The sequence below is a fragment of the Oryctolagus cuniculus genome, chromosome 18 (assembly GCF_051225735.1).
Source record: "Oryctolagus cuniculus isolate XC-2025 breed Fujian yellow rabbit chromosome 18, ASM5122573v1, whole genome shotgun sequence".
Lineage (NCBI taxonomy): Eukaryota > Metazoa > Chordata > Mammalia > Lagomorpha > Leporidae > Oryctolagus > Oryctolagus cuniculus.
The window spans coordinates 12,399,285-12,425,515 of record NC_142884.1 but is presented as its reverse complement, the minus strand read 5'-3'; the positions used below and the strand labels follow the sequence as shown (position 1 = coordinate 12,425,515).

Genomic DNA, 26,231 nt, shown 5'->3' with positions numbered 1-26,231 from the left:
CCATAGTGAGGAGGCTGCATGTCACCCCAAGGTCATGGAGAACCACGGACAGTTCCCGGCAGGGAAGTGTTCACACGGGACCTGTGTCACAGACTGTCACAAGAGGACGGGCGGGTAAGCTGGAGGCTGAGAATAAGCAGAGGGTGTGGTACAGCGAGCTAAGCTGCTGCCAGCAATGCCAGCACCCTGTGTCAGAGCGTTGGTTAAGTCCTGGCTACTCCGCTTCCAATCCAGCTCCCTGCTAATGTGCCTGAGAAAGCAGCTGAGGAAGGCCCTAGTGCTTGGGCCCCTGCCACCCACAAGGGAGACCTAGATGGAGTTCCAGGCTCCTGGCTTCAGCCTGGCCCAGCCCCAGCCCCAGCAGCCATTTGGAAAGTGAACTAGAAGCTCACTCTCCCCTTCTAATGAGTAAATCTTTTTTACTTTTTTTTAAGGGGGAGGTAGAGGGGGCCAGTGTGGCATAGCGGATTAAAGCCACCTCCTGGGACACCAGCATCCCATATGGGTGCAGGTTCGAGTCTCAGCTGTTCCACTTCTGAGCCAGCTCCCAACCAATGCTGATGGGAAAGCAGCAGAAGATGGCCAAGTAATCGGGCCCCTGCCCCCCACAAGAGACCCAGATGAAGCTCTTGGCTCCACCCCTGACCACTGCAGCCATTTGGAGAGTGAACCAGTGGAAGATCTTCTCTCTCCTTCAAATAAGTTAAAAAAAAAAAAAAAAGAAAGAAAGAAAGAAAAAGGAAAAGAAGGAGGAAAGAACAGCAGGCAGCTACAGGAGCAATTCGGACAAGGGCCAGGAGTGCAGTGTCCAAGGTAAGCGCCCGGTGCGGGCACCCTCACCTCACACAGGAAACACAGGGTGAGGGTGAGCGATGGGGCCGAGCTGGGGAACAGCCCATGGTGGGACCCACAGCCCAGCCCGGGGGCGCCGCAGAGCGGGGAGGGAGAGGCAGACGCGCGTGGGCGCAGGAAGATGTGGGTGGTGACGAGGCAGAAGCGAGGGCGGGCGGGGAGCTGGAGGGCTCTCGGGGACGAGCCGCCCCTCACCCGTCCTTCTGGTCCGGTTTCTCCTGAAGGCCGGAGAGCAGGCGGATGAGGCAGTCCTCGTACTTGTCCAGGGTGCCCGAGGCGCCAGCTGCCAGGTAGGCGTTGTACTCCTGGTAGAGCCAGGCGAAGGCCAGGTCCAGGCGGGCCCGCACATCCTCCAGGATGAAGGCCAGCACCTCGGCCTTCAGCCCCGAGTCAAACTGTGTCACCAGGCTGGCCAGGATCTTCACGCGCACCTGGGGGGAGCAGAGCGTCAGTGCCAGCTGCCCCTCCCCTGAGCAGGTGCGTTCAGTGAGGGAGGCCAGCTGAGCTCACACTGGTGTGGCCAGACTGGGGAAGGGAGGAAAACACCATCCAGCATCACAGAATAAAACCGAATCTATAAGAGGACCTAGAAAAGGATCTTGAAAGATCCCCTGGGCCAGGGCTGTGGAGTAATAGGCTAAGCCTCCACCTGTAGTGCCGGCATCCCATATGGGTGCCAGTTTGAGTCCTGGCTGACCCACTTCCAATCCAGCTCTCTGCTATGGCCTGGGAACTCAGTAGAAAATGGCCCAAGTCCTTGGGCCCCTGTACCCACATGGGAGACCAAGAAGAAGCTCCTGGCTTCTGGCCTCAGATTGGCTCAGCTCCAGACGTTGCAGCCAATTGGGGAGTGAACCAGCGGATGGAAGACCTCTCCCTCTCTCTCTCTGCCTCTCCTCTCTCTGTGTACTCTGACCTTCAAATAAATAAATCTTAAAAAAAAAAAAAAAAAAAAAAAAAAAAGGCCGGCGCCGCGGCTCACTAGGCTAATCCTCCGCCTAGCGGCACCGGCACACCAGGTTCTAGTCCCGGTCGGGGCACCGGATTCTGTCCCGGTTGCCCCTCTTCCAGGGCAGCTCTCTGCTGTGGCCAGGGAGTGCAGTGGAGGATGGCCCAAGTGCTTGGGCCCTGCACCCCATGGGAGACCAGGAGAAGCACCTGGCACCTGGCTTCGGATCAGCGCAGTGCGCCAGCCGCGGCGGCCATTGGAGGGTGAACCAACGGCAAAGGAAGACCTTTCTCTCTGTCTCTCTCTCTCACTGTCCACTCTGCCTGTCAAAAAATAAAATAAATAAATAAATAAATAAACAAAATAAAAAAAAAAAAAAGAAAGAAAGAAAGAAAAAGAAACTCCTGGCTCCTGACTAGCCCAGCTCTGGCCATGGTGGCCACCTGGGGAGTGAACCAGTGGACAGATCTTTCTTTCTTTGTAACTCTTTCAAATCAATCAATCAATCAACCTTAAAACAAACAAACAAACATTAACTTCCAAGAGCAAGGCGGACATTGTCTGAGGTCCCCCTGTCAGCAAGCGGCAGGATCAGGCCTCAGGAGCAGGCACGTCTGAACCCAAACACTCGCGAGGACCTCCCAGTGCGCGCTCCCCGCCGGTGCACACGAGGGTGCCTGTGGCTCCCGGCACGGCAGGGCGGAGTTGCAGCCACTGTGGGCTTCACGGAGGCGGAATCAGCTGTGCATGGCGGGCTGGGCGCTACAGCACTTGGCCGGACCAGAGGGAAGCCTTGGGGAGGGGCTGAGGACCAGGCACACACCTGGGCCGCCCCACTGCAGGCCACGGCCTTCTCGGCCCGCAGGATCCGCTTCACAGCACTCAGCTTCATGGCCTCAACCTGGGCGTCGGTCAGGGGCTTCAGCACGTCGCTTAGACGGAAGATTTTCTTACGCCCGCCGGCGCCCGCCAGCCTATGGGAGAGCAGGGACAGGGACAGCGTCGCAGCGGTCTCTGCACCCAGGGCTGGCTTCAGGCTGGCCACTGCCCACTTCGAGGACATGGCCGGCCTACAGTCGCCTGTCCTCTCGGCCCCACTCTGTCTCTCTGAACCCAACGAGCCTGAGGCCTGCCAGCCAGAGTGCTCGTTAGGAAGTGAGGACCAGGACGTGGTGATGCACCCGTGAGGGTGCTGTGAGCGAGCGGGGACAGCTCTCGGCACACTCAGCGCTCACACTCACACTCACCACACTCACTCACCACTCACCACACTCAGCGCTCACACTCACCACACTCAGCGCTCACACTCACCAGTCACACTCACCACACTCACCACTCACACTCACTCTCACCACACTTAGCACTCACACTCATCAGTCACACTCACCACACTCACCACTCACACTCACCACAGTCACACTCACACTCACCACACTCTACACTCACACTCACACAGGCCAGCAAGCACGCAGAGTGCTCTCCGGTCCCCATCACTGTGAACCCCAAGAGCTACCCACTTTGGCTGTCTGGCCCCCGGGAGGAAGACACTATTATCCTCCCAATTTCAGACACACAAGAGGGGAAACCACAGGCTCGATGGCTAAGGCATCGACTGGAACTGGAGAGCCTGGCTGACCTGGCTGAGGCCTTGTCCTGTCTGAACATCGCCCACCGTGCACACGCACTTGCACACTATGGGCCGGGCCCAGCTGCAAGGACTCACCGAGGCTGCGTCACAGGGATGATGGGCTCCGGCCTCCTCTTGGCCTGGGGCACCTCCTCCTCCAGGGGGGACATGGCGCTCAGGGACCCCACCACCGAGATGGCTTGGCCCTGAGCAGACAGGCGCCGCTTGATCAGGACGCTCTCTGGCTTCACCACCTTCTCCTCCTTGGGCTCCTCCTTGCACTGCTTGGTCTGCTCCACGCCTGAGGGAGGCGGCACACGGTGCTCGCGCGCCAGGCCTGCCCACCCCATCCAAGGCCCTCCTGTGTGCCCAGCTCTAGTCCAAGCCTAGTCTGTAAGTTACTGCACATTTTATAAAGCACGAGTAGAAGGGATTTTGGGGACTCATACTGTGGTGCGCGTGTTAAGCTGCCACCTGCATCTTAGCATCCCATATGGGCACCAGTTCAAGTCCCAGCTGTTCCACTTCCGATCCAGCTTCCTGCTGGTGCCCCTGGGAAGGCAGCGGAAGATGGCCCAAGTGCTTGGGCCCCTGCACCCACGTGGGAGACCCAGATGGAGGTCCAAGCTCCTGGTTTTGGCCTCGCCTAGTCCCTGCCATTGTAGCCATTTGAGGAGTGAACCAATGGGTGGAAGATCTGTCTCTCCCTCTCTGCAATTCTTTCAAATAAATAAATAAACCTTTAAAGACAGAGGAGAGGAGAGGAGAGGAGAGAGGTGGGGAGGGGAGGGGAGGGGAGGGCTTGGAAACTCCCCACCCAATGCTCAAGGAGCTGGAAACACAGGTCACCCTGACTTGATCACTCCATGCTGAGCACATGCAGATCATCACACTGTACCTTACAGACGTGTCATTATTATGTCAACTAAAAATAACCAACAACGCGTAAAGAAGCCTGATTTCCTGTGATCCCACTTACAAGGTACTTCCACAGTTCATGGAAAATGAAGTTAAACGGTAAACTTATTTTGGTACAAAAAAGTCTGAAATCCATTTATAGCTGTTTCCATGAACTTTCTGAAGACTGCTCTTCTACGAAGCTCAAGAACAGGCAGAGCTGAGCTCGGGGCAGAAGTGAGCACGGCGTTTCTCTGTGGGGTTGCCCCGGGTGCTGTCTGGGGGCGGTTCTCTGTGGGGGTGCCCCGGGTGCTGTCTGGGGGCGGTTCTCTGTGGGGGTGCCCCGGGTGCTGTCTGGGGGCGGTTATCTGTGGGGGTGCCCCGGGTGCTGTCTGGGGGCGGTTCTCTGTGGGGGTGCCCCGGGTGCTGTCTGGGGGCGGTTATCTGTGGGGGTGCCCCGGGTGCTGTCTGGGGGCGGTTATCTGTGGGGGTGCCCCGGGTGCTGTCTGGGGGCGGTTATCTGTGGGGGTGCCCCGGGTGCTGTCTGGGGGCGGTTATCTGTGGGGGTGCCCCGGGTGCTGTCTGGGGGTGGTTATCTGTGGGGGTGCCCCGAGTGCTGTCTGGGGGTGGTTATCTGTGGGGGTGCCCCGGGTGCTGTCTGGGAAGCAGCGAGGAGGGGCCCCTCCCTTGGCCGGGGGGTTCACTCTAGAAACTCTGAGGTGCTGTGCGCTCCGCTGACTCAGTCGCGCTGTCAGCGCGGGGAAGACACTGAGGCTGAGACGCTGGGTGACCTGACCAACGCCACGGTGAGCAGGTGGAGCAGGCCGTCTGGTTTAACTCAGACCTAAACACAGGGCCTGAAAACCATCACTCACGCACTGGCCTTCACGTGACTTTCACGCGCACCACCAGCAGGGGGTGCTCTCGCAGCGAGTGGAGTGTCAAGTCAAGTGCCACTCACCAGGCCCCAGTCCTGCGGCCGTCATCTGTGTGGCCATGAGCCGAGCCAGGTGCTTGATCTGGGCTTCGGTGCCGGCTGACTCCACGGGGGTGTAGATGGCTTGGAAGGAGGCGGGCATGGCCTCAGGCAGGTACACCATGCTGATGAGGACCTGTGGGTGCCCGGAAGAAGAGCCTCTCTTAACTGTGAGCTCAACAGCCTCCAGCCCACGACCAGGCCACAGCCAGGGCTACTGCGGCGCAGCCCCGCTTTGGGGGCAGTCAGCGGGAACAACACAGTTGTTCTCGGTGTGGCTGAGAAAAGAGGAGGTGGCCGGAGCTGCACCCAGAGGCCTCCCGAGGCTTCCGCTCCCAGGGAAGCAGCAGGTAGGGCGGGAACTGAGGAGAGGGCAAGGAGCCGCCGGGCTTAGGGAAGTCGACTGCAGGTGCAGGAGCAGCATGGGAGAAGGTTGAAGGGCAACAGAATGTCCACAGCACGCAAAGAGGCTCAGTGAAGACTGGATGGGTGGGAAATGGACTTAAAAACAAGCTGGGGTGGGGGCCGGTGCTGTGGCACAGTGGAGTGAAGCCGCCTGTGATGCTGGTTCGAGTCCCGGCTGCTCCAATTTCAATCCAGCTCCCTGCTAATGCGCCGGGGAAAGCAGCGGAAGACGGCCCAAGTCCTTGGGCCCTGCACACATGTGGGAGACCTGCCATGGCCACTAGAGGCAGCTGGGGAGTGAACCAGTGGATGGAAGACCTCTGTGTGTGTCTGTCTCTCCCTTTCTCTCAGCTGAACTGCTGCTTGGGATGCTGCAGCCTGCGTCAGTCTTGCTTTGACCCCTGCTTGCTCCACTTGTAATCCAGCTTCTTGCTAACCTGCCTGGGAGGGAGCAGATAATGCAAGTACTCGGGTCCCTGCCACCCATGGGAGACCTGCATGGAGCTCCTGTCTCCTGGCTTCAAGCTGGCCCAGCTCTAGCTATTGGGCGTATTGGGGGAATGAACTATCAGATGGAGCACCTCTCTCTCAAATAAAATAAATTTAAAAATAGAAAAGCAAGCAAACAAAAAACCCAGCACCCTACCAGAACACCCACATATTTTAGGAATTGGTAATGAAAGGTAATTTTAAATGCTCAATACATTCCAAACCTTAAATGCATATATTAAATAATAAAATAATTACAACAGAAAGATAATGAGATTACTGCATATCAAAGTATGTGGAATGCAGCTAAAATGGTATTCAGATGGAAAATCACACACCCTGAAAATACTTACATTGGAAAAGATGATTGAAAATTAATGAACCAAGCACTGAATTTGAAACTTTGGGACAAACATTCAAAGAAACTACCAGAACACAATAAAAGCAACAGAGAAGGTTATAAAAGAATCAGCAAGGGGCCAGTGTTGTGACGCAGCGGGTACAGCCACCGCCTGCAATGCTGGTCCAAGTCCCAGCTGCTCCACTTCCGATCCAGCTCCCTGCTGATGCACCGAGTGCCTGGGCCCCTGCACCCACATGGGAGACCTGGAAGAAGCTCCTGGCTTTGGACTGGCCCAGCCCCGGCCATTGCAGTCATCTGGGGAGTGAACCAGTGGATAGAAGATCTCTCTCCCTCTCTAACACTGCCTTTCAAAATAAATAAATAAATATTTTAATAAAGGGAAAAAAAAGAATCAGCAAAACAAAGAGCCAGTTCTTGGAATGATAAAAAACCAGCATGTATGTCCAAGGCAAGGCTGGACATGGCGAGGTACCGCAAAGCAGAGGGGGCCTGCACCAGAGACAGCCGGGCTTCTCCAACTGTGAAAGAACCACCGGGGCCGGTGCTGCGGTGCAGAGGGTTAACCCCCTGGCCTGCAGCACCGGCATCCCATATGGGCGCCGGTTCTAGTCCCGGCTGCTCCACTTCCAGTCCAGCTCTCTGCTATCGCCTGGGAAAGCAGTGGAGGATGGCCCAAGTCCTTGGGCCCCTGCACCCACGTGGGAGACCACAGGGAAGCTCCTGGCTCCTGGCTTCACATTGGCGCAGCTCTGGCCGTTGTGGCCAACTGGGGAGTGAATCATCGGATGGAAGATCTCTCTCTCTCTGCCTCTCTTTTTCTTTTCTCTGTGTAACTCTGACTTTCAAATAAATAAATAAATCTTAAAAAAAAAAAAAAAAAAAACCACCAACATCCTGGCAACAAATGTGAAGAGGACGATTTTCCAGAGTGAGACAAGCTGAGAAAGGTACAACAGGATCACAGAAGCCAAATCAGAGGCCTCCCCTGGTGAGCTGAGTTTAAATTCCGCGTGAACAGAGAACCACGGCTGGCGTCAGAGCAGAGGTGTGGCCTGAAGCTAACTCTGCAAACTCCGCACGGCCAGCGACTGGAGGTGGCCGGAGCCGGGCAGCAAGTGCAGGTGGGCCCACAGCAGGGCAGGGGCTGGGCGGAAGGGGGAGAGTGAAGAGGTTAACACCGGTTGCTGGCTTGGGATCTGGGAAGCTGGCCTGCCAAGGAGGGCGTGGGAGGGCCGCAGGCCTGCAGGGGAGTGTGGGGAGATTTCCCAGTGTGCGTTCAGATGTTGAGTCTGCAATGCCCAGGGACATACGGGGCGGGGGAAGCAGGCGGCGGCTCGTTGTCAGGCCTGAAGCCACCAGAGATCTGAGCGGAGAGAAAACTCCTTCTCACTTCCCCGTGACCAAAATCCCACTGACACAGCAACTCTGCTCTCAGAGTCCCCAGGTGGAGGGGAGGCGGAGGGTGGCTGCTGCTGGGCCTGGGACGAGGCCTCCTCCCCAGTGCCCAGTGGGAACATGTGGGCCCGGCATGGCTGCAGGCTGGCGCCCGCCCTGCAGGTCACTATATCCCTGAGAATCTGAGGAAGGCGCCGGCCATCCTGGCCCCCCAATGCCCAATCCCAATCATCAATTCACGGGGTTCCTGACACCGCCCAGCCTCACCAGATTGGCCACATTGTCGGGCGTCAGCAGAGGCTGCAGGAACTCGGCTGTGATGTCTGTGTCTGACTGGCCTGAGAGCTGGGCCGAGGCCTTGGAGGTCCCCGATGGGCCTGGCTCTAAGTCCTTGTCCTCGTCGTCTTCCCCCAGGTTGGGCTCTAGGATCGGGAGAGAGAACAGGATGTGGTTCTAGAGAGAACAGCAGCCCCGACCCAGCCCGTTCCCAGGAAGCCCACGTGTCCAGGCAGGCCCAGCAGACGGCAGCCCCACCGTGGATGAAGATCCAGGCAGCAACTCTGCCTCTGCCATCAAAGCGCCATCAACCCTGGCCAACTGCCTGTCTCTGGGCCTCTGCTCTCTGCATCTGGGAAATGGGAATGAGCCATACCCCTCGAGCCGATCTCAAGAAGCCGGAAGACAACGTCAGCCAATCAATTCACACGCTTAACTGTTTAAACTGTTTAAAAGGTTCTGTCTTTGACCAGGAGCTTGGGAAGTACAACCCCCAAACCTGTTCAGGTCGCACTTCCTGCTGATGTGCTGGCAAACCCCAGAAGCCTGCACTGTCGCAGGAGGGGCGTGCTGCGTACAAACACCTCTGGGAGCGCCGTCGGACAGCACACCCTGCTTCGAGTGTGCACGCCCCTGTCGCCACAGCAGCACCACTTCTGGGTGTCTCCCCTAGGGGCTCACATCGAAGACCAAATGTCTAGGGGATTCGCCGCTGCTCCGCAGAGAAACGGCGCAGGCCCTCCCGCGTCGCTGGCTGAGTGCGCTGCAGGCTCCGGTCACACAGCTAGAGCCAGAGGAAAAGCCTCGTGTACATCGGGATTTCCTAACGTGGGCACGGGGATGGCAGCAGGGTGACGATTTACACACAGTGGCAGAAACACGGTGACCGGTTACGCAGCCGCCTCAGAAAGCCCCCAACGCATGCCTCTCCCGCGGCAGCCACGGGCATGGGGACCGCCACTGCGAGGGCTGAGCCGCCGTAGGAAAAGGAGCAACAGCCAGAGAAATGGCAGTGGCCAAGACACACAGAGAGACGCACAGCCTCCTCCGGCCCTGGGACGAGCGCCGAGCCACGCAAGGACCAGGTAAACACTCGGTGGCCCTAGCTGGGCGGCCTGAGCTGCAGGACAAGCTCCTACTGCCCGGTCCTCCCTGGGACACACAGCAGTGCAGCATCTTGATATCTGAGTGCAAAACAAAACAAAACAAAAACCCTACGTGTAGACATGTGCATGTTTCCAAAGCAGAGAACCACCCTGTCACCGAGAGCCAGATCTGAGGCAAACAGTCTGGCTTGGAAAGAAGGATCTCCCGGGGCGAGTGCTCAGCACAGCCGCTGGGCCGCTCCTCGAGACACCAGCAGCGGCATCAGAGTGCCTGGGGTCTAGCCTCAGCTCCGCCCCGATCCAGCTCCCTGCTAATGTGCACCCTGGGAGGCAGCAATGGATGGCTCAAGTATTTGGGTCCCTGCCAAGGGGGAGGGTTCCAGGACACCCGTGTGGGAGACCTGGAAGAAGCTCCTGGCTCCTGGCTTCGGATCAGCTCAGCTCCAGCCGTTGTGGCCAGTTGGGGAGTGAACCAGTGGATGGAAGACCTCTCTCTCTCTCTGCCTCTCCTCTCTCTGTGTAACTCCGACTTTCAAATAAATAAATACATCTTAAAAAAAAAAAAAAAAAAGCAGGAGGGGAAGACAGTTCAGTGTCACCGCAGAATGCCAGCTTGTGGGCACAGGAAGGGTGCAGGTGCCAAGCACGGGTGGGCGCTAACACCACTGGGAGAGTGTCTGGAGAGGAGCAGGCCCTTCACAGAGTTCCAAGTCTGCCCTCCCAGCCTACTAGACACCACAAACGTCAGAAACCTGGTGGACACGGCCTTAACCGAGGGAGCCACGTTAGCGTCACCGGGACAGGGACAGCCTGACAGGACGTGCCTCCAGGTCCCGCGCCCCAGGGCGGCCAGGGCGTCACTGCCCCAGTGCAGAACCTGAACCCATCATGAGACGGGAGACAATGAACCCAGCTGGGTGGGGACCCTCCTCTCCCCAACCCCGCTACAGCAGGGCCTCCTCCCAGTGTCCGCGTCACACAACACAAGGCAAGGCCGAGGCACTGATTCGTGAGGCTAGAAGGATGCGTGAACTGAACGGCGGGAGAGCCAGCCCTCCCGAACCCGGGAGATTTCAGGGCCATTTGGGTAACTTGTCTGTAAATTCAAAAATTATTCTAAAACAGTTTGAAAAAACAATAAAACTGGTGGGCAAGAGGTAAGTGCGTGCATAAAGCCTTTGGCCCAGGAATCTGACCGCTAGGAATGCATTCCATGAGGGCACTCAGGCAATAATGTTACACCACAGCATCTTTACATCCAAAAGCGAACACAAACTAAGTCTGTCATGAGAGACAGGCTGAAGCACCCGTGTAGCAGAGACTGTGAGGCCATCAAGAAAGGGACGTGGGGCGACGTACTGGCATAGCAAGCTAAGCCTACACCTACAGCACTGGCTTCCATAATGGGCGCTGGTTCCTGTCCTGTCTGCTCCACTTCCAATCCAGCTCTCTCTGCTGTGGCCTGGGAAAGCAGTGGAGGATGGCCCAAGTCCTTGGGCCCTGCACCCACAGGGGAAACCTGGAAGAAGCCCTGGCTTCATATCGGCGCAGCTCTGGCCAGAGCAGTCATCAGGGGAGTGACCAGCAAATGGAAGACTTCTCTCTCTGTGTCTCCCTCAATCTGTCTATAACTCTGCCTCTCAGATAAATAAATAATCTAGGGCCAGCAAGGCAGCATAGTGGGTAAAGCCGCCGCCTGCAGTGCTGGCATTCCATATGGGTGCTGGTTCGAGTCCCGGCTGCTCCACTTTTGATCCAGCTCTCAGCTATGGCCTGGGAAAGCAGTAGAAGATGGCCCAAGTCCTTGGACCCCTGCACTGGTGTGGGAGACCCAGAAGCCCCTGGCTCCTAGCTTCGGATTGGCACAGCTCTGGCCGTTGTAGCCATCTGGGGAATGAACCAGCGGATGGAAGACCTTTCTCTCTGCCTCTCCTTCTCTCTCTGTGTAACTCTTTCAAGTAAATAAATAAATCTTAAAAAAAATAATAAATAAATATTCTTAAGAAAATCTATTTACAAATAAAAGGAAAGGAGTGCTTTATATATAAAAGCATTTTAGAAAGTTCAAAGATGGAAGCAAAGGTTAAGCTTACTGTAGTGCAAAAAAAAACCCCTATGATTAGTTTTTCATAATAAACACGTGTCATGAGTTTTTTGGAAACCGTACATGCACAAATTAAAAAAAATGTTAAGGGAGAGAGGCGTGGTGATCCAGAAGTTAAGGCACCACTTAGCACACGTGCACCCCACACTGGAGCACTGGGTCTGGCACTGGTGATCCAGCTCCTTGCTAAAGCATCCTGGGAGATAGCTGAGGACGGCCCAAGTCCCTGGGCCCTGCACCCGCACGGGAGACCCGGAGGAGGCTCCTGGCTCCTGGCTTCAAAACGGCACAGCTCAGGCCGTCGCAGCCATCTGGGGAGTGAACCAGCGGACGGAAGACCTCTCTCTCCCCGTCTCTCTCTGCTTCTCTGTAACTCTCCCTTTCAAATAAATAAATAAATCTTAAAAAAAAAAGAATATCTGACTTATGTATGTTTATTTATTTGAAAGGTACGAGTGACAGAGACAGACTGAGATCTTCTATCCACTGTTCACTCTCCAAAGGCCCACAACAGCCAGCCAATCCAGGGCCTGATCTCCCATGTGGGTGGCAGGGACCCAAGTGTTTGAGGCATCAGAGCAAAGCCAGGACCCGAATCCAGGCACTGCCACACGGGATGTAGGCGTTCGAAGCAGCAGCTCAACCCGCTGCGTCGCAAGCCTAACCCTGAAAACGTTTACAATTCAAAGAATTTTTCACTAGAGCAAGTCTGCCTCTTACTTCCACTTTCAGGAACTTCTCCAAGGACCACGCTGTAAAACACTCGCAGAGGGCCTAACTGAGCAAGCCTCGCACGGTGCTCGCGCCCGGCCGCCTCCCAGCAGCCCGCGGGGCCTGCAGCTCACCCAGCTTCATCTTCTTCAGCGCAGAATCCGAGTCGTCGCGCGGCCGCTTGCGGGCGTCCTTGCTGCTGGGCATGTTGCGGGCGATCTCGGCCTGCGGCGCGCCCAGGTCCACCAGCAGGGTGGTGATCTGGGCCTGGAACTCCAGGGAGGCCGGGTGCTTGAGCACGCTCAGCAGGTGCAGCTTGAGGTTCTTGCGCACGCTGCTCACCTGAGACTTGGCCAGCGTCGGCGGGAGGTTGGCTGTGGGGGAAGCAGCAGCTCGGGCTCTGGACAGGCCTCGCGGGGCCCTGTCAGTCTGGATTCCCACCCCCAGCCCCGGGCAGCGGTCCTGCAGGCATCGACCTCGTGACCAGTCCCCTCGCACGTGAGGCTTAAAGCACACAAGGGGTCTCCACCACTGCCAGCCAAAACCCCTCCCTCCCCTTCACTAAGCCGTGGCCCAGTCCCCCCGCCTCTGGTTCGGGGTTGCCCAAGGCTTCTCCTCAGGAGGGCCACAAGCACCGCCTTCACCTCCACAAGTCCCCCACTGAACCTCGGCAACCGCTCGTGGCTGGGCTCCTCCCCCGCTACCAGAATGACTGTCCACGGGCACCTTGCGGAGCACGCGCCCCCTGGCCCACAGCGCAATGGCGCGTCTGTGCTGCAGCCCGCCTGGCCCCCACTGTCCCTTTAGCCAGCAATGCCCCCCTGCTGCTCTGAGGGAACCATTCTGTCTCCATTCTCGGTCCAAGTGGGTAGCAGACCGGGTGCCAGCGAGAACCCCACATTCCCTTGGCCACAGTGATTGGTTCAGAGACAGGCTCATAATCTTGCTTGGCCAATCAGAAACAATGAGCATCGCCCCTTGGAAAGAGACGCTCTCTGACCCCTGCGGTTGCTATGTGGATGCTTGGAAGCCTGGAGCCAGAGGGCTGGGAGTCGGTCGTGCTTGCTGCCCCAGTGGGAGTCAGCATGGAGTCAGCGTGGAGAAAACTCGCATTTCATCCGCACGCCCCTCAGCCCAACGCCAGCTCGGACCAGGGAACCCGCCCTCGTGCCCACGTGCAGGCAGACGGAAGGGAAGCTCTGGGGCACAGCGCCTGGCTCACATCTGCTCAAGAGCGAGCAGCCAGGCCGTGGGGACGAGGGGAGGCCATCAACCCACCGTGCAGGGTCTCGTAGGCTTGGATCACCTCGGACATGAACATGGGTCTCTGGCGGGCGATGTTGGCGAGGGAGCCCAGCGCTGTGGTCAGGTTGATGGAGGAGATGGCGGGGTGCACCATGAACTTGAGAAGCTGCTCCAAGGCCGCCTTCCCCTCTTCCCACAGCACACCTGCAGGGGACAGAAGAACCCAGTCAGCGGGGCCCTTTCTTCCAGGACTCTGAAGAGAACAGTAGTTCTGGGGCCCAAAGAAAGGAAAGAACCTGGCATTTGGATGTCTTCAAATATTAGAAAAAAAAAAGAGTTCAGTAGTTAATGCGTCCACCTGACTGCTGACAGGACAGGCAGACTGCACAGTTTCTGGGACCTGGCAGTGAGAGGTGAGCCCAGCGGCGCCCGAGCACCCACAACCCCTTCTGACCAGCTCCCTGCTCTGGCCTGGGAAAGCAGTGGGTGCAGCCCAAGCACTCGGGCCCCTGCCACCCACATGGGAGAGCGGGTGGAATTCCAGGCTCCAGGAATGAACCAGCTGATGAAGATCTCTCTCTCTTTCAAATAGATAATTAAAAGAATTTACTTTTTAATTTGGAGGCTACCTTTCTAGACATCTTCCACACACAAACATCTGAATGCTGCACCTGAAGTGGGGGGGGGCACCTGAGCCTTCATCCAGAGAACTGCTGGACTGTGACGCAGTCATAGTGGGGACGATGCCGCCGCTCAGCATTGTGGGGCGAGGGAGCTGTGGCATGTGAGGAGAGCCCCACCCTTATCTACGGGGCTCACACTACGCCAGCCGTGTACTCATACCGACACCCCAAGGAGGACGGCACAACGACAACCCGCAAGTCAGCAGTGACGAAGCAGAGAACAGGTCACTGCACGGGGACGTCCCCCGCTCAGAGCCAGCGGGAGCTACACAGTGCAGGCCTGCTGTATACACAGACGGGGACGTCCCCCGCTCAGAGCCAGCGGGAGCTACACAGTGCAGGCCTGCTGTATACACAGACGGGGACGTCCCCCGCTCAGAGCCAGCTGGAGCTACACAGTGCAGGCCTGCTGTATACACAGACGGGGACGTCCCCCGCTCAGAGCCAGCGGGAGCTACACAGCGCAGGCCTGCTGTATACACAGACGGGGATGTCCCCCGCTCAGAGTCAGCGGGAGCTACACAGCGCAGGCCTGCTGTATACACAGACGGGGACGTCCCCCGCTGAGCCAGCTGGAGCTACACAGTGCAGGCCTGCTGTATACACAGACGGGGACGTCCGCCGCTGAGTCAGCTGGAGCTACACAGTGCAGGCCTGCTGTATACACAGAAAAGCCAACAAATTCATAACATTTTAAAATTACTCTTCTAGGAGCTGGCGCTGTGACGTAGTGAGCTAAGCCTCCACCTGCGGCACCAGCATCACATCGTGGGTACTGGTTCGAGTCCTGGCTGCTCCTCTTCCAATCCAGCTCTTTGCTGTGGCCTGGGAAAGCAGCGGAAGATGGCCCAAGTCCTTGGGCCCCTGCACCCACGTGGGAGACCCAGAAGAAGCTCCTGACTCCTGGCTTCAAATCAGCACAGCTCTGGCCGTTGTGGGCAACTGGAGAGTGAAGCAGCGGATGGAAGACCTCTCTCTCTGCCTCTGCCCCTCTGTAATTATGCCTTTCAAGTAAGCAAATCTTTAAGAAAAAGCAATTCTTCTAAGCAGTAAACGAACGCAGACACTGGGAACACATAAACACCCGTGGGCGCTCAGCCAAGGTCGGGAGGCAAAGCCAGCACTCTTACTCGCGTTCGCCTTGGGGAGCAGGGCTGGGCCAGGCACCCCCTCACCTCCAGCACTAGTGCGGATGCAGCCTGTAACAGGAAGCCTCCCCGGCCCCCGCGTGCGCGCCCAGAGGAACAGCCGGGTACTGCGTTTCCCTCAGACTTTTTCTGTACACACGTGGGTAAGTGCCTGTGTTCATAGTGTCTGTGTTTGCCTATTATTTTTTTTTTAAGATTTACTTATTTATTTTGAGAGGCAGAATCAGACAGATTGAGGGAGACGCAAAGGTCTTCCATTCATTGATTCACCCTCCAAACGGCCTCACCCCGTATGGGCCCTGGTTCGAGGCCCAGCTGTTCCTCTTCCAATCCAGCTCCCTGCCAATGTTCCTGAGAAATCAGCAGATGGCCTGAGTCCTTGGGCCCCTGCACCCACATGGGAGACCCTGAAGAAGCTCCTGGATCCTGGCTTTGGCCTGGCCCTGCCCTAGTGGTTCTGGCCTTTTGGGGAGTGAACCAGTGGATGGAAGATCTCTCTCTCTCTCTCTGTATATCTACCAAATACATAAACTTTTAAAATAAAATAAAAATAAAAACTAAAACAGACGGGGGAGAGCGAGAGAGGCGGCAGGAGCTGGTGCAGCATCCGGAGGCCGCCAGCTGGTGGGCAGCACTCACTGTGCTGGACGTGGGGGGGGACTCACTGTGCTGGATGTAGGGGTGGTCACGAGGGATGCGGTCCAGGCTGATGTCATGTTCCTGACGTCTGGGTATCTCCGAGTCGGCCATGCGGGGCGACAGGGTGACAATGAGACCCTCCACAAACTTGATGGCGTGGGTGCGGATGCCATCGTTGTCAGAGTCCAAGAGCAGGATGATGTCCCCGGCCATGGCAGACACCATGTCCCAGCAGGCCTCCTGGAGCTCACTGATGACCCGTGACTTCACCATCCACTGGCGGGGGGGATAGGGACACAGGGATGGAGACCTCACATCAGCCATCAACCCTGCACTACCACCCAGAGACCCATAAACAATGAGATGCACATTCGTTCTGGACAATACTGAGTTCCAGCCACGGGTAATGCTGGGGACAGGACGCAACGCGAGCCAAGACCGGCCAGCCCTGACCCCACGGGGCTCACAGACAACCCAGAGTGATAAAGGCTCCAATCTTGAGGCTGACAAAGGATTAACAATGCTGACCTCCCAAGGTGGGTGAGATGTTTTCATTCTTGCCAATGAACATCACGCCACACCGTGTTCTGTTCCTGTCACAGACCACAATCAAACCAATGTGATTCCCGGGACCAGCACCGTGGCAGTGAGTTAACTGGCAGCATATGCAGCGCCAGCATCCCATATGGGCACCAGTTCAAGCCCCAGCTGTTCCACTTCCAATCTAGCTCCTCCCTGATAATTTGCCTGGGAAAGCAGTGGAAGATGGTCCAGCTCAGGCCCCTGTACCCACGTGGGAGACGCAGAAGAAGCTCCTGGCTCCTGGCTTCAACCTGGCCCAGCCCTGGCCATTGCAGCCATTTGGGGAGTAAACTAGAGGATAGACGATGCTTCTAATTCTGACTTTCAAATAAACAAAATCATAAACAAAACACCAGTGTCATTCTTTATTAGGCTTTGTCTCCCGCAGTGGGCTGGGCTTGGGTCACCCTGGCCACTGCTGTGTCCGCAGAATGAACGAATGGGCTCCTGGTGACTCTAACCCAGTGGACAACGCTGGACCTCCTCGCTGCGTGCGCCTTAGACCACTGGCTCATTTTGCCTATCAGGAACGTGATGCATCAGGGGCAGGTGCCCGGGTGGGAGGCAGCTCACCTGCAGGGCCACCTTGTAGAGCTGGGTCATGGTGAGGATGGCCTTCTTCACCACATTCACGTTCTCGTCCCTCAGCAGCATGTTGAGGTTCGCGATCAGCTTCAGCAGTAATTCGATGTCCCGCTTGCTGCGGACGGAGGCAGAAGGGTGAGGAGAGGCGGTCTCAGGGGGGTGGCAGGAGCCTGGGGCCCGGGTCTCAGGGCACTGGAACACAGGGGCAGAGTCCGGGCCGCAGTGGCCTCAGGTGCCAGTACACCTGGAGGCTGAGAACCCAGTGTGACACCTCTGGCCTGAGCCACTCCAAGGGCAGCCCTGCTGCTCCAGGGAACCTGAGCGAGCGCCGGCATCTCACTCGGGGAACATGAGCCCCACGGCCTGCCGGCGCTCTCTCCTAGGCCATCAGCAGCCTTGCTGACCGGAAGCTGAGCGCTCTGAGAGCGGGCCCCTCCCTACAGCGGGCGTTGCTGCTGGAAACCAGGAAGTGCTTGTTCTCCGAGAAGGCCAAGCCCCAGGGCTGAGTGTACTGCAGCCCGAGAGCAAGCACTCACTGCGTTAGCAGAAACCACGGAACCCAAGAAGGCCGCCGGCACCTGCTCTGCTCACTGCTGTGTCCCCACAGCCCAACACAAACGCTGGGTAGAGCAGGCACAGACACAGCTGCTCCACGAGTCGGTGGGTTTTTGCAAACTCTGTTTTCCACAAATTCTCCCAGTGGAACAGGCAGATCGACCATCTGGGCTTTGGAGCCAGACACGGCGTGAAACCCAGCCCTGCCTCGCCGCTGTGGGACCCTAAGAAAACTCACAGCCCCTCTCCAATCCTTGGTTGTGTCTTCAATTACAGGGTCAAAGAGGGTGAAACACTTAGATGCTGCCTGGCAAACAGCAAATATGGAAGAAACCAGGCTACTTGTCCCTGCCTGTCACCAAGCACCAGTAAACGTTTAATGGATGACGAATGAAGAAGTCACTCGCCGCGCTGAGCCTCAGCTTCTCTCTGTAAGGAGAGGAGGCTCAGCACCCACTGAGGCTGTTGTGAGGCCCACGGGGGACAACCAGGTCCTGAGGCCGCGGCCGGGCAGGCCTTCCACATGGTTACTGTCACCGTGCAGAGTGCACTCCGCCCCGGCACAGGGGCACAGCGCGCAGCGGGGGACCACGTGGAGGGCTGTGGGTTTCCGCTCCAGTGAGGCGGGCGCACGGGGGTCTGAGGGCAGGGACGCGGCGTGGGCGAGTGGGAGTGGCAGTGAGAGTGCTGTGCCACTGCCGTGGCTTTGAGGGGCCACCGCAGCCGCGCCGGCAGGCGGGAGGGCAGCTGTGACCAGCCCGGCGGCAAGGACCGCCAGCTCTGTCAGCCCACCGCTGCCGTGGAGCAGACACCGCAGGGCCCATCTGACCACGGCCTGCGGGGAGCCGGGGTGTGTGGGAGGGGGTGCGGCTGGGGGTGGAGGGCAGGCCGGCCAGGCGCGGGGCCAGCTCTCCGGGGCTGCTCGCAGGGCCCCTGTACCGCCCGCACCATGCCTCCTCAATGAAGCCGATGACAAACTTGCGCACTTCGATGGACTTGTCTGCTTGGAAAGCGATGATCTCCTGCGCATTGGAAAGGCGGATCAGGGTGGGCCGCGCCAGCCCCCGCAGCCCCGCCCAGGACCCCGCCCGCGCTGCTGTCACTCACATCCAGGAAGTTGTCCAGCAGCGTGGGGTCTTTGTTGATGATCAGCTCCTGGACCTGGAAGGTTTGGGGTGGGAGGCGGCACACAGGTGGGAACGGGAGCCAGAGTCGAGGGGAAGCATGGGCCAGGCAGCAGGGAAACAGCTCCATCCCCGGCCCTGTCGCGCCCCGCACAGTCCCGGACAAGCGGTCTCCCCCTCTGCGCCTCAGTTTACCCCTCTGTCAAACGGGAACCTTAAACGTCAACGCTCAGGGCTGCTGGGGGCTTCAGTGAGAACCTACAAAGTGTAGGTCCTAGCAAGGATGTGATGCACAGGGCTCGAGACAGGAGGGAGTGCCCAGGCCCCACTGCGTTCCCACCTGCCCATGCCCCCACAGTTCACATCCTGCGACAGTGAGGCCCCGGCACCTGCCAGGCTCTCTGCAACAGCTCTTTCCACAGACAGCCTGGCAGCCTGGGCCGGCCCGGGACCCTGCTCCTGCGACTCCAGGTGCCACTGTGGAATGAGCTCCATGCCCCGCCGGGGGATGTCGGCAGCCCCTCCACTGCAGAGGCGGACTCGGCTCCCAAGGCCAGGCCAAGCGTGCGCATTACCAGTCTCCCAGAGACCGCCTGACCCCTGCCTCCCAGTGTGAGCCACGCCAGCTCCCAGGCTGCCGGGCTCCCCTTGGCCCCCGCACAGCCTGTGATACCCCCTGCTTGAGCCCCTCCCTCTCTCACTCGGCTGCGCTGCTCCTCCTCCAGGGCTCGGCTCAGATGCCCCCTCTTCCAGGAAGCCACCCCCGAGCCCCACGCCTAGGCTGGGGCAGCACTGCCCATGGGCTCCCGCAGCCCCCGAGTTTCTCTGTCCCACCCTGCGCACGAGGGGTCATCACGTCTGACAACAGGCATGCTTTCCCCTCCAGACTGGACCCAGCAGAGAGCCAGCGCTCGGGCGCTGACGGGTGACCAGCAGGGTGCCCTCGTGCCGAGGACTAAGCTCTGTGGCCTGCCTCCTTCTGTAGGTGAACTCGCCCTGCTCACCGGAGCTCTGGTGAGAATGAATGAACACACGCCCGCACAGCCTGGCCCAGGGCAGGCGCGCACCACCGCCCAGCCGGGCACCAGCGGTGCCCCCAGCACTCTCACAGGGCAGCCCCCACGCACTCACCTGCCTGAGCACTGTGATCTTCGAGTCACTGGTGATCAGCGCCGCCTGGTTCAGGAGATCCACCACCTGCAGGGACAGCGCTGCCAGTGCTGGCCTTGCCGGCCCAGTCCAGCCCCACGGGGCCCTCGGCTCTGCCACCCGGGGACCCTAGGTCCGCACGCCCCCGTGCCAAGCCCTGCTCATCACACTCACCCTCTCGGAGGTGGTCATGCCATCAATGCCTGGGCCCTCCTCTTGCGTGAAGAACTGTGACGCCACGCTCCGGCGGGTGACACTGTCCCCGCTGCCACTCGCCATGGCTGCCGTCGGGTGCTCCCTGGAGAAGAAGGGGGTGGGTCAAGCTGCAGGCAGGCAGTGGACAGGCTGGCCTGGCCTGCACCCAGGCGGGGCTCAAGCTTGCTTCCCAGCCTGTCTGTCCTGCCCAGCCTTTCAGAGCCCCTCTCTCCCCCAGGGTCCGCCTCCGCTCTGGCGTGTGACAGAGCTTCTAAACGGGGCAGCTGGACGCCCCTCAGGTCAGAGGCAGGCAGACTCCTTCACACACACGAAGTCCAGCACAAACGCCAGCTGAGCGGCGCAGCAGGACACGTGCACCTGGCTGGTCTCCACTGACCTGGACTCTGGACTGGACACCAAGCAAACTTTCTCATCTTTTTTTTGGACAGGCAGAGTGGACAGTGAGAGAGAGACACAGGGAGAAAGGTCTTCCTTTTGCCGTTGGTTCACCCTCCAATGGGCACGCTGCGGCCGGCGCACCGCGCTGATCCGAAGCCAGGAGCCAGGTGCTTCTCCTGGTCTCCCATGGGGTGCAGGGCCCAAGCACTTGGGCCATCCTCCACTGCACTCCCGGGCCACAGCAGAGAGCTGGCCTGGAAGAGGGGCAACCGGGACAGAATCCGGCGCCTCAACCGGGACTAGAACCCGGTGTGCCGGCACCGCAAGGCGGAGGATTAGCCTAGTGAGCCACGGTGCCGGCCCTCATTGTTTTTTAAAAATATTTATGTATGTGTGTATTTGAAAGGCAGACTGACAGGGAGGGAGAGAGAGAAATCTTCCACTCACTGGTTACTCTTCAAATGCCTGCAATACCCAGGGCTGGCTCAAGCTGAAGACAGGAGCCTAGAACTCCACCCGGCTCTCCCACGTGGGTGGCAGCACCTGCTGTCTTCCGGGGCGTGCATGAGCAGGCACCTGGAGGCAGCGGGTTAAGCAGCCGACGCCAGCATTCCCTGTGTGCACTGTAAGTTTGAGCCCGGCTGCTCCACTTCTGAGGCAGCTCCCTGCTAACGTGCGCGAGAGGGCAGTGGAAGACGGCCCACGTGCTCAGGCTCCCAGCTGCAGCCTGACCCAGCCCTGCCCACGGCAGCCACTGACAGTAAACCAGCAGATGTAATCTATCTCTCTCTCTAACTCTTTCAAATTAAAATAAATCTTAAAGAAAGAAAGAAAGAAAGAAAAGAAATAAAAGCAGCAGAGCTGGGACTAGACCGTCACTGGGATGCGTGTTGTGCCAAATGCCCCAACGAGATGCAGGTTTTTCATGTTGCTAACAGCAATGCAGATTAACTATCGATGATGATGACGACGATGATGTGCAGAACAGGGATGCCCTGGTGACAGGAGGGCCCACCGCCAGTCTAAGGGACCACGACTGGGACGAGCCGCCCCACAGCCGTCCGGCTGAGCCGCTTCTCAGCCACTGTGTCTTCAGATCCATCCTCACCAGACTTGGGAAAGCCCCACTTCTTTGAGATGTGCACTGGCTGGCGCCCAGGGAACTGGAGCTCGCCCTGCGTGGGGCCTCGCTACACGCTGCTTGCTCTGCAGCTCGGGGCAGATGGACACGACGACTTGGCCGAGGTGAACCCTTGGTGCCCAAAGTGCCCGGGATGAACCCTGGCCATGGTGCCTCGGGCTTTCCAAAAGCACCTCCCATCCCTGTCTGCAGCCTGGACTAGGAACAGCTTGAGGCCAGAGGACTGGATGTCCACTGTGAGGGGCTGTCTCCAAGGTCCCTCAGGGCGGCCCACACAAACAACAGGTTGCACACGCCACGGAGGAGCCTGCAAACCAGCTGGAGGTGTCTGTCCAGTGCATGACTCCCATCCAAGGGCCTCCTCCCCGGACTCCCTGCTGCCGTCACACTCACAGCCTGCTCAGGGTCACAGCCCCGGTCCTCACAGAGGCCTCCAAGACCTCAGAGGACCTCGTCTCCTTTTTCTTTTTTTTAAGGATTTATTTATTTGAAAGACAGAGTTACAGAGAGAGGTAGAGACAGAGAGAGCTTCTCCCAGGTCTCCCGCGCGGGTGCAGGGGCCCAAGGACCTGGGCCATCTTCCACTGCTTTCCCATGCACGTTAGCAGGGAGCTGGATCGGAAGTGGGGCAGCCAGGACTTGAACCAGCACCCATATGGGATGCCGGCCTGCAGGCCAGGGCTTTAACCCGCGACGCCACAGCGCCAGCCCCAGAGGGCCTCTTCTAACTCTGGGCTCCCTGCCGCACCCGGGCCTCCTGCAGACGTGCTGAGCGTGCCCCTTCCTCAAAGCCTGTGTGCTTCTCTTCCTTCTGGCCTGGAAGCCCCCTCCCTGAGGAGCTCACAGGACGCCCCCTCCTCATTTCCTGCAGGTCTTCCCTCGCACAGCTCTGAAGCCAGGCCTCCCTGATCGCCCAGGGCCAGCTCCCTCTCCCACCCTGTGTGGCTTTATCTTTCTCCACGGCGTCGATCATCTGAGTCCACACTCCCGGCCAGGGCTCCCCACTGCCCGGCCTCGGGAGCCCTGCCCTTTGGCGCTACAATGCTTGGACAATTACAGGTGACACCTGCCCAGCACTTAGCATGTACAGAGGGCAATCCCGACATATGCACAAGCCCCATGACACCAGCTTTTTGAGTTAGATACTCAGGATTTTTTTTTAATTTTAACTGATCTGTTATTTATTTGAAAGGCAGAGACACAGAGACAGACTTCTGCATCCACTGGTTCACTTCCCAAATGCCTCCGACAGCCAGAGTCAAGCTGAAACCGGGCACCTGGGCCTCAGTTCTGGTCTTCCTCCCGCGTGGGTGACAGGGAAGGCAGCGCGTGAGCTACCATCGGCTGTCCTGCAGCGCGTGCCTTGGCAATGCTGGCTTCAGCACTCAGATGGGATGTGGCGTGCTGCACGCCTGCCCCAGGAACTGACTTTAGCCTCCGTGTGTGTACAGGTGAGGGCACTGAGGCCAGAGAGGGGAAGTCACGGCCCAAGGGCACACAGTGTGGCGGCGGACCCCACCGAGCACTGCGCGGATGAAAGCGTCCCTGTGCCCAGCCCAGGTTCGAGCGCACGCTGGCCCCCTCGTCAGAACCCGAGAACCTCCCCACTCTCCTCAGATGCTGACGCGCCAAGACCCAGTGAGAGGCGTCACGCGTCACCCCGACTCCTCCCTTGTCTGCTGTCTGGGCTGTGCCCTTGGCTGGCTGTCTTTTTTGTAAGCCCAAACATGTTCCCCTTCGGCTGCCGGTGGCCAATGTGTCCACCTCGCAGAGGGTGCACCTCAGGTAGCAGCAGCCTGAACCGCTGGGTCAGCACCCTCTAGATGTCCGCCCAGAAATCGCCCGAGGTCGCGGTGCCCGCCGCGCGTCCCTGTGGCTGCGCAACCCCGGACCATGGCCCAGGAAGCCTGGGGATCGCACAACCCGGGGCCGTGGGCCAGGAAGCCTGCGGGATCGCACGACCCGGGGCCGTGGACCGGGAAGCCCACGGGATGGCACAACCCGGGACCGTGGACCAGGAAGCCCGCCGGATGGCACAACCCGGGACCGTGGACCGGGAAGCCCGTGGGATGGCACAAGCCGGGGCTGTGGACCAGGAAGCCCGCGGGATGGCACAACCGGGGACCATGGACTGGGAAGCCCGAGGGATCACATGACCCGGGGCTGTGGGCCGCGAAGCCCGCAGGATGGCACAACCGGGGACCGTGGGCCGCGAAGCCCGTGGGATGGCACAAGCCGGGGTCGTGGGCCAGGAAGCCCGCGGGATGGCACAACCCGGGACCGTGGACCAGGACGCCCGTGGGATGGCACAAGCTGGTACCATGGACCGGGAAGCCCGTGGGATGGCACAAGCCGGGGCCGTGGACCAGGAAGCCCGCGGGATGGCACAACCGGGGACCGCGGACCGGGAAGCCAGCGGGATCGCACGACCCGGGGCTGTGGGCCGGGAAGCCCATGGGATGGCACAACCCGGGGCTGTGCGCCGGGAAGCCCGTGGGATGGCACAACCAGGGTCCGTGCACCGGGAAGCCCGCGGAATGGCACAACTGGGGACAATGGACTGGGAAGCCTGCGGGATGGCACAAGCCGGGGCCGTGGGCCAGGAAGCCCGCAGGATGGCACAAGCCGAGGCCGTGAAGCCCACGGGATGGCACAACTGGGGACCGTGGAGCGGGAAGCCCATAGGATGGCACAAGCCGGGGTCGTGGGCCAGGAAGCCCGCGGGATGGCACAACTGGGGACCGTGGACCAGGAAGCCCGCGGCATCGCACGACCCGGGGCTGTGGGCCGGGAAGCCCATGGGATGGCACAACCCGGGGCCGTGCACCGGGAAGCCCGTGGGATGGCACAAGCCGGGGCCGTGGGCCGTGAAGCCCGCGGATGGCACAAGCCGGGGCCGTGGGCCACGAAGCCCGCGGGATGGCACAACTGGGGACTGTGGACTGGGAAGCCCGCGGGATGGCATAAGCCAGGGCTGTGGGCCGGGAAGCCCGCGGGATGGCACAACTGGGGACCGTGGACCGGGAAGCCCGCGGGATCGCACGACCCGGGGTCGTGGGCCAGGAAGCCCGCGGGATGGCACAACTGGGGACCGTGGACTGGGAAGCCCGCGGCATCGCACGACCCGGGGCTGTGGGCCGGGAAGCCCGCGGGATGGCACAAGCCGGGGCCGGGGCCGGGAAGCCAGCGGGATCCCACCACCCGGGACCGTGGACCGGGCAGCCCGCGGGGACAGCGCGGCACGGGGCTTCAGTGCGCGGCCGCGTCCTCCCGTGGAGGCACGCTCGGAGGGCGGCCCACGACCGCCGCACCGCACAGAGCAGCTCCACGCGTGTTCTTCATTCATTCCACGAGCATCCACGGGCCGTCTCCGGCGTGACAGGTGGGAACCCGGACACACCTTGGCCCCCACCCTCACTCACAGTCAGGCGTCAATCAGCACACAGACAGAGCTCTCGCGACCACCGAGCGCACACGTGACGGGGAGGCGAGGGACGGGCACCCACGGGCGCACTTCACTGGCCGATTTCGGGGCGGAGGGCGGGAAAGGGCCTCGCAGAGGAAGTGACGCGGGCGGCGAGGCCGCAGGATGGGTGCGAGCCGGCCGGGCAGGTCGGGTGGAAGGGTGTCGCGGGCAGGGGCGCACAGCAGCCGGTGCAAAACCCCCCGAGCGGGGAGCTGCGTGGCGCCCAGGGGAGCCGCAGCGCCGCGGCGCCTGCGCGTCGGGGGCACCGGGCACGCACGCAGGGCCCAGGCCGGCGAGGTCGGCGGGACTGACGCGCCCGGGGCCACGCTGCAACCTCGCCCCGGGGCCGAGCCGGGGAAGGGGCCGGAGCGGGAGCGTGGGGACAGACAGGGGTCCCCAGGGCCGCCGCGCCCCTCTCCCCTCGGCGGCCCTCCCCGCCTCTCCCAGCCCCTCCGCCCCCCACGCCAGGCCCCCCGACGCCGCCTCCCGCTCACCGCGGCTCGGGCCTCCGTCCCCCTCGCGCCCCCTCAGCAGCGCCTCTTCGCAGACGCCGCCGCCGCCATCTTCCGCTCGCCGCCGTAACACTGCGCACGCGCCGCACATGGAGGGCGGCCGGGAAATGGAGTCCAGACCACGGTCCGACTCCGCCTCTACCTCCTCCCGCGCGGGCCGCCCTTCGCCCTCCCCGGAGTGCGCCGGGGCCGCCCTCCATTTCCGGCCGTCGGCGCTAGGTCTTCTGGGAAATGGAGTGCCCTGGTGGAGGCGCCGGCGGAAGTGGGCAGAGGGGCTTCTGGGAAATGGAGTCCACGGCCGTTCTGAGTCCCTGGACGGCCGGCTGGCTGGTGGCAGTGCAGTCCGGGCGGCGAAGCTCCTGGCCCTCGGAGGTGGTGCGTTGTCCAACTGGGGTCTGAGCCGTCCCCGGCCCTTCTTATCTCTGGTCCTGAACGTGCACACGTCCTGAAGCATTTCCAGCCGTCGGAAGTCTCGGTCTTCCAGTTCGTCCAACGGGAATGTGGTGTCGAGGGGCTCCTCATAGTGACCCACCGGTGCCCTCAGGAGGCCCCTTCGTCCGCCGCGGCCACACCGGCCCCTGGCTTTTCGCCCTCTCAGGTCGAGAAGGCGAAACCCCCCGGGGTGGAAGGACCCCGGGCCTCCGCCGTGGGGGCCTT

General features: G+C 60.0%; 1 protein-coding gene across 6 annotated transcripts in view; it reads right to left on the bottom strand.

The window, feature by feature from the left end:
- Positions 1-25,743, bottom strand: part of SYMPK (symplekin scaffold protein) — a 36,763-nt gene extending 11,020 nt beyond the window's left edge. The window contains exons 1-14 of one of the 6 annotated variants that reach the window (XM_089319189.1): positions 25,557-25,743; positions 20,036-20,159; positions 19,844-19,909; positions 18,696-18,749; positions 18,537-18,610; positions 17,022-17,148; positions 15,893-16,142; positions 13,430-13,600; positions 12,286-12,525; positions 8,222-8,376; positions 5,287-5,437; positions 3,525-3,729; positions 2,625-2,775; positions 1,048-1,283 (exon numbers count right to left, since the gene is read on the bottom strand). In XM_089319189.1, the coding sequence (XP_089175315.1) occupies positions 1,048-1,283; positions 2,625-2,775; positions 3,525-3,729; positions 5,287-5,437; positions 8,222-8,376; positions 12,286-12,525; positions 13,430-13,600; positions 15,893-16,142; positions 17,022-17,148; positions 18,537-18,610; positions 18,696-18,749; positions 19,844-19,909; positions 20,036-20,140 (1,985 nt within the window). In that variant the 5' untranslated portion in view covers positions 20,141-20,159; positions 25,557-25,743. Of the gene's footprint in view, positions 1-1,047; positions 1,284-2,624; positions 2,776-3,524; positions 3,730-5,286; positions 5,438-8,221; positions 8,377-12,285; positions 12,526-13,429; positions 13,601-15,892; positions 16,143-16,394; positions 16,460-17,021; positions 17,149-18,536; positions 18,611-18,695; positions 18,750-19,843; positions 19,924-20,035; positions 20,160-25,556 lie in introns of those variants that run through there. The other 5 variants (XM_070062074.2, XM_070062075.2, XM_089319188.1 and 2 more) reach the window with 5 other exon arrangements.
- Positions 25,744-26,231: the final 488 nt, after the last annotated feature.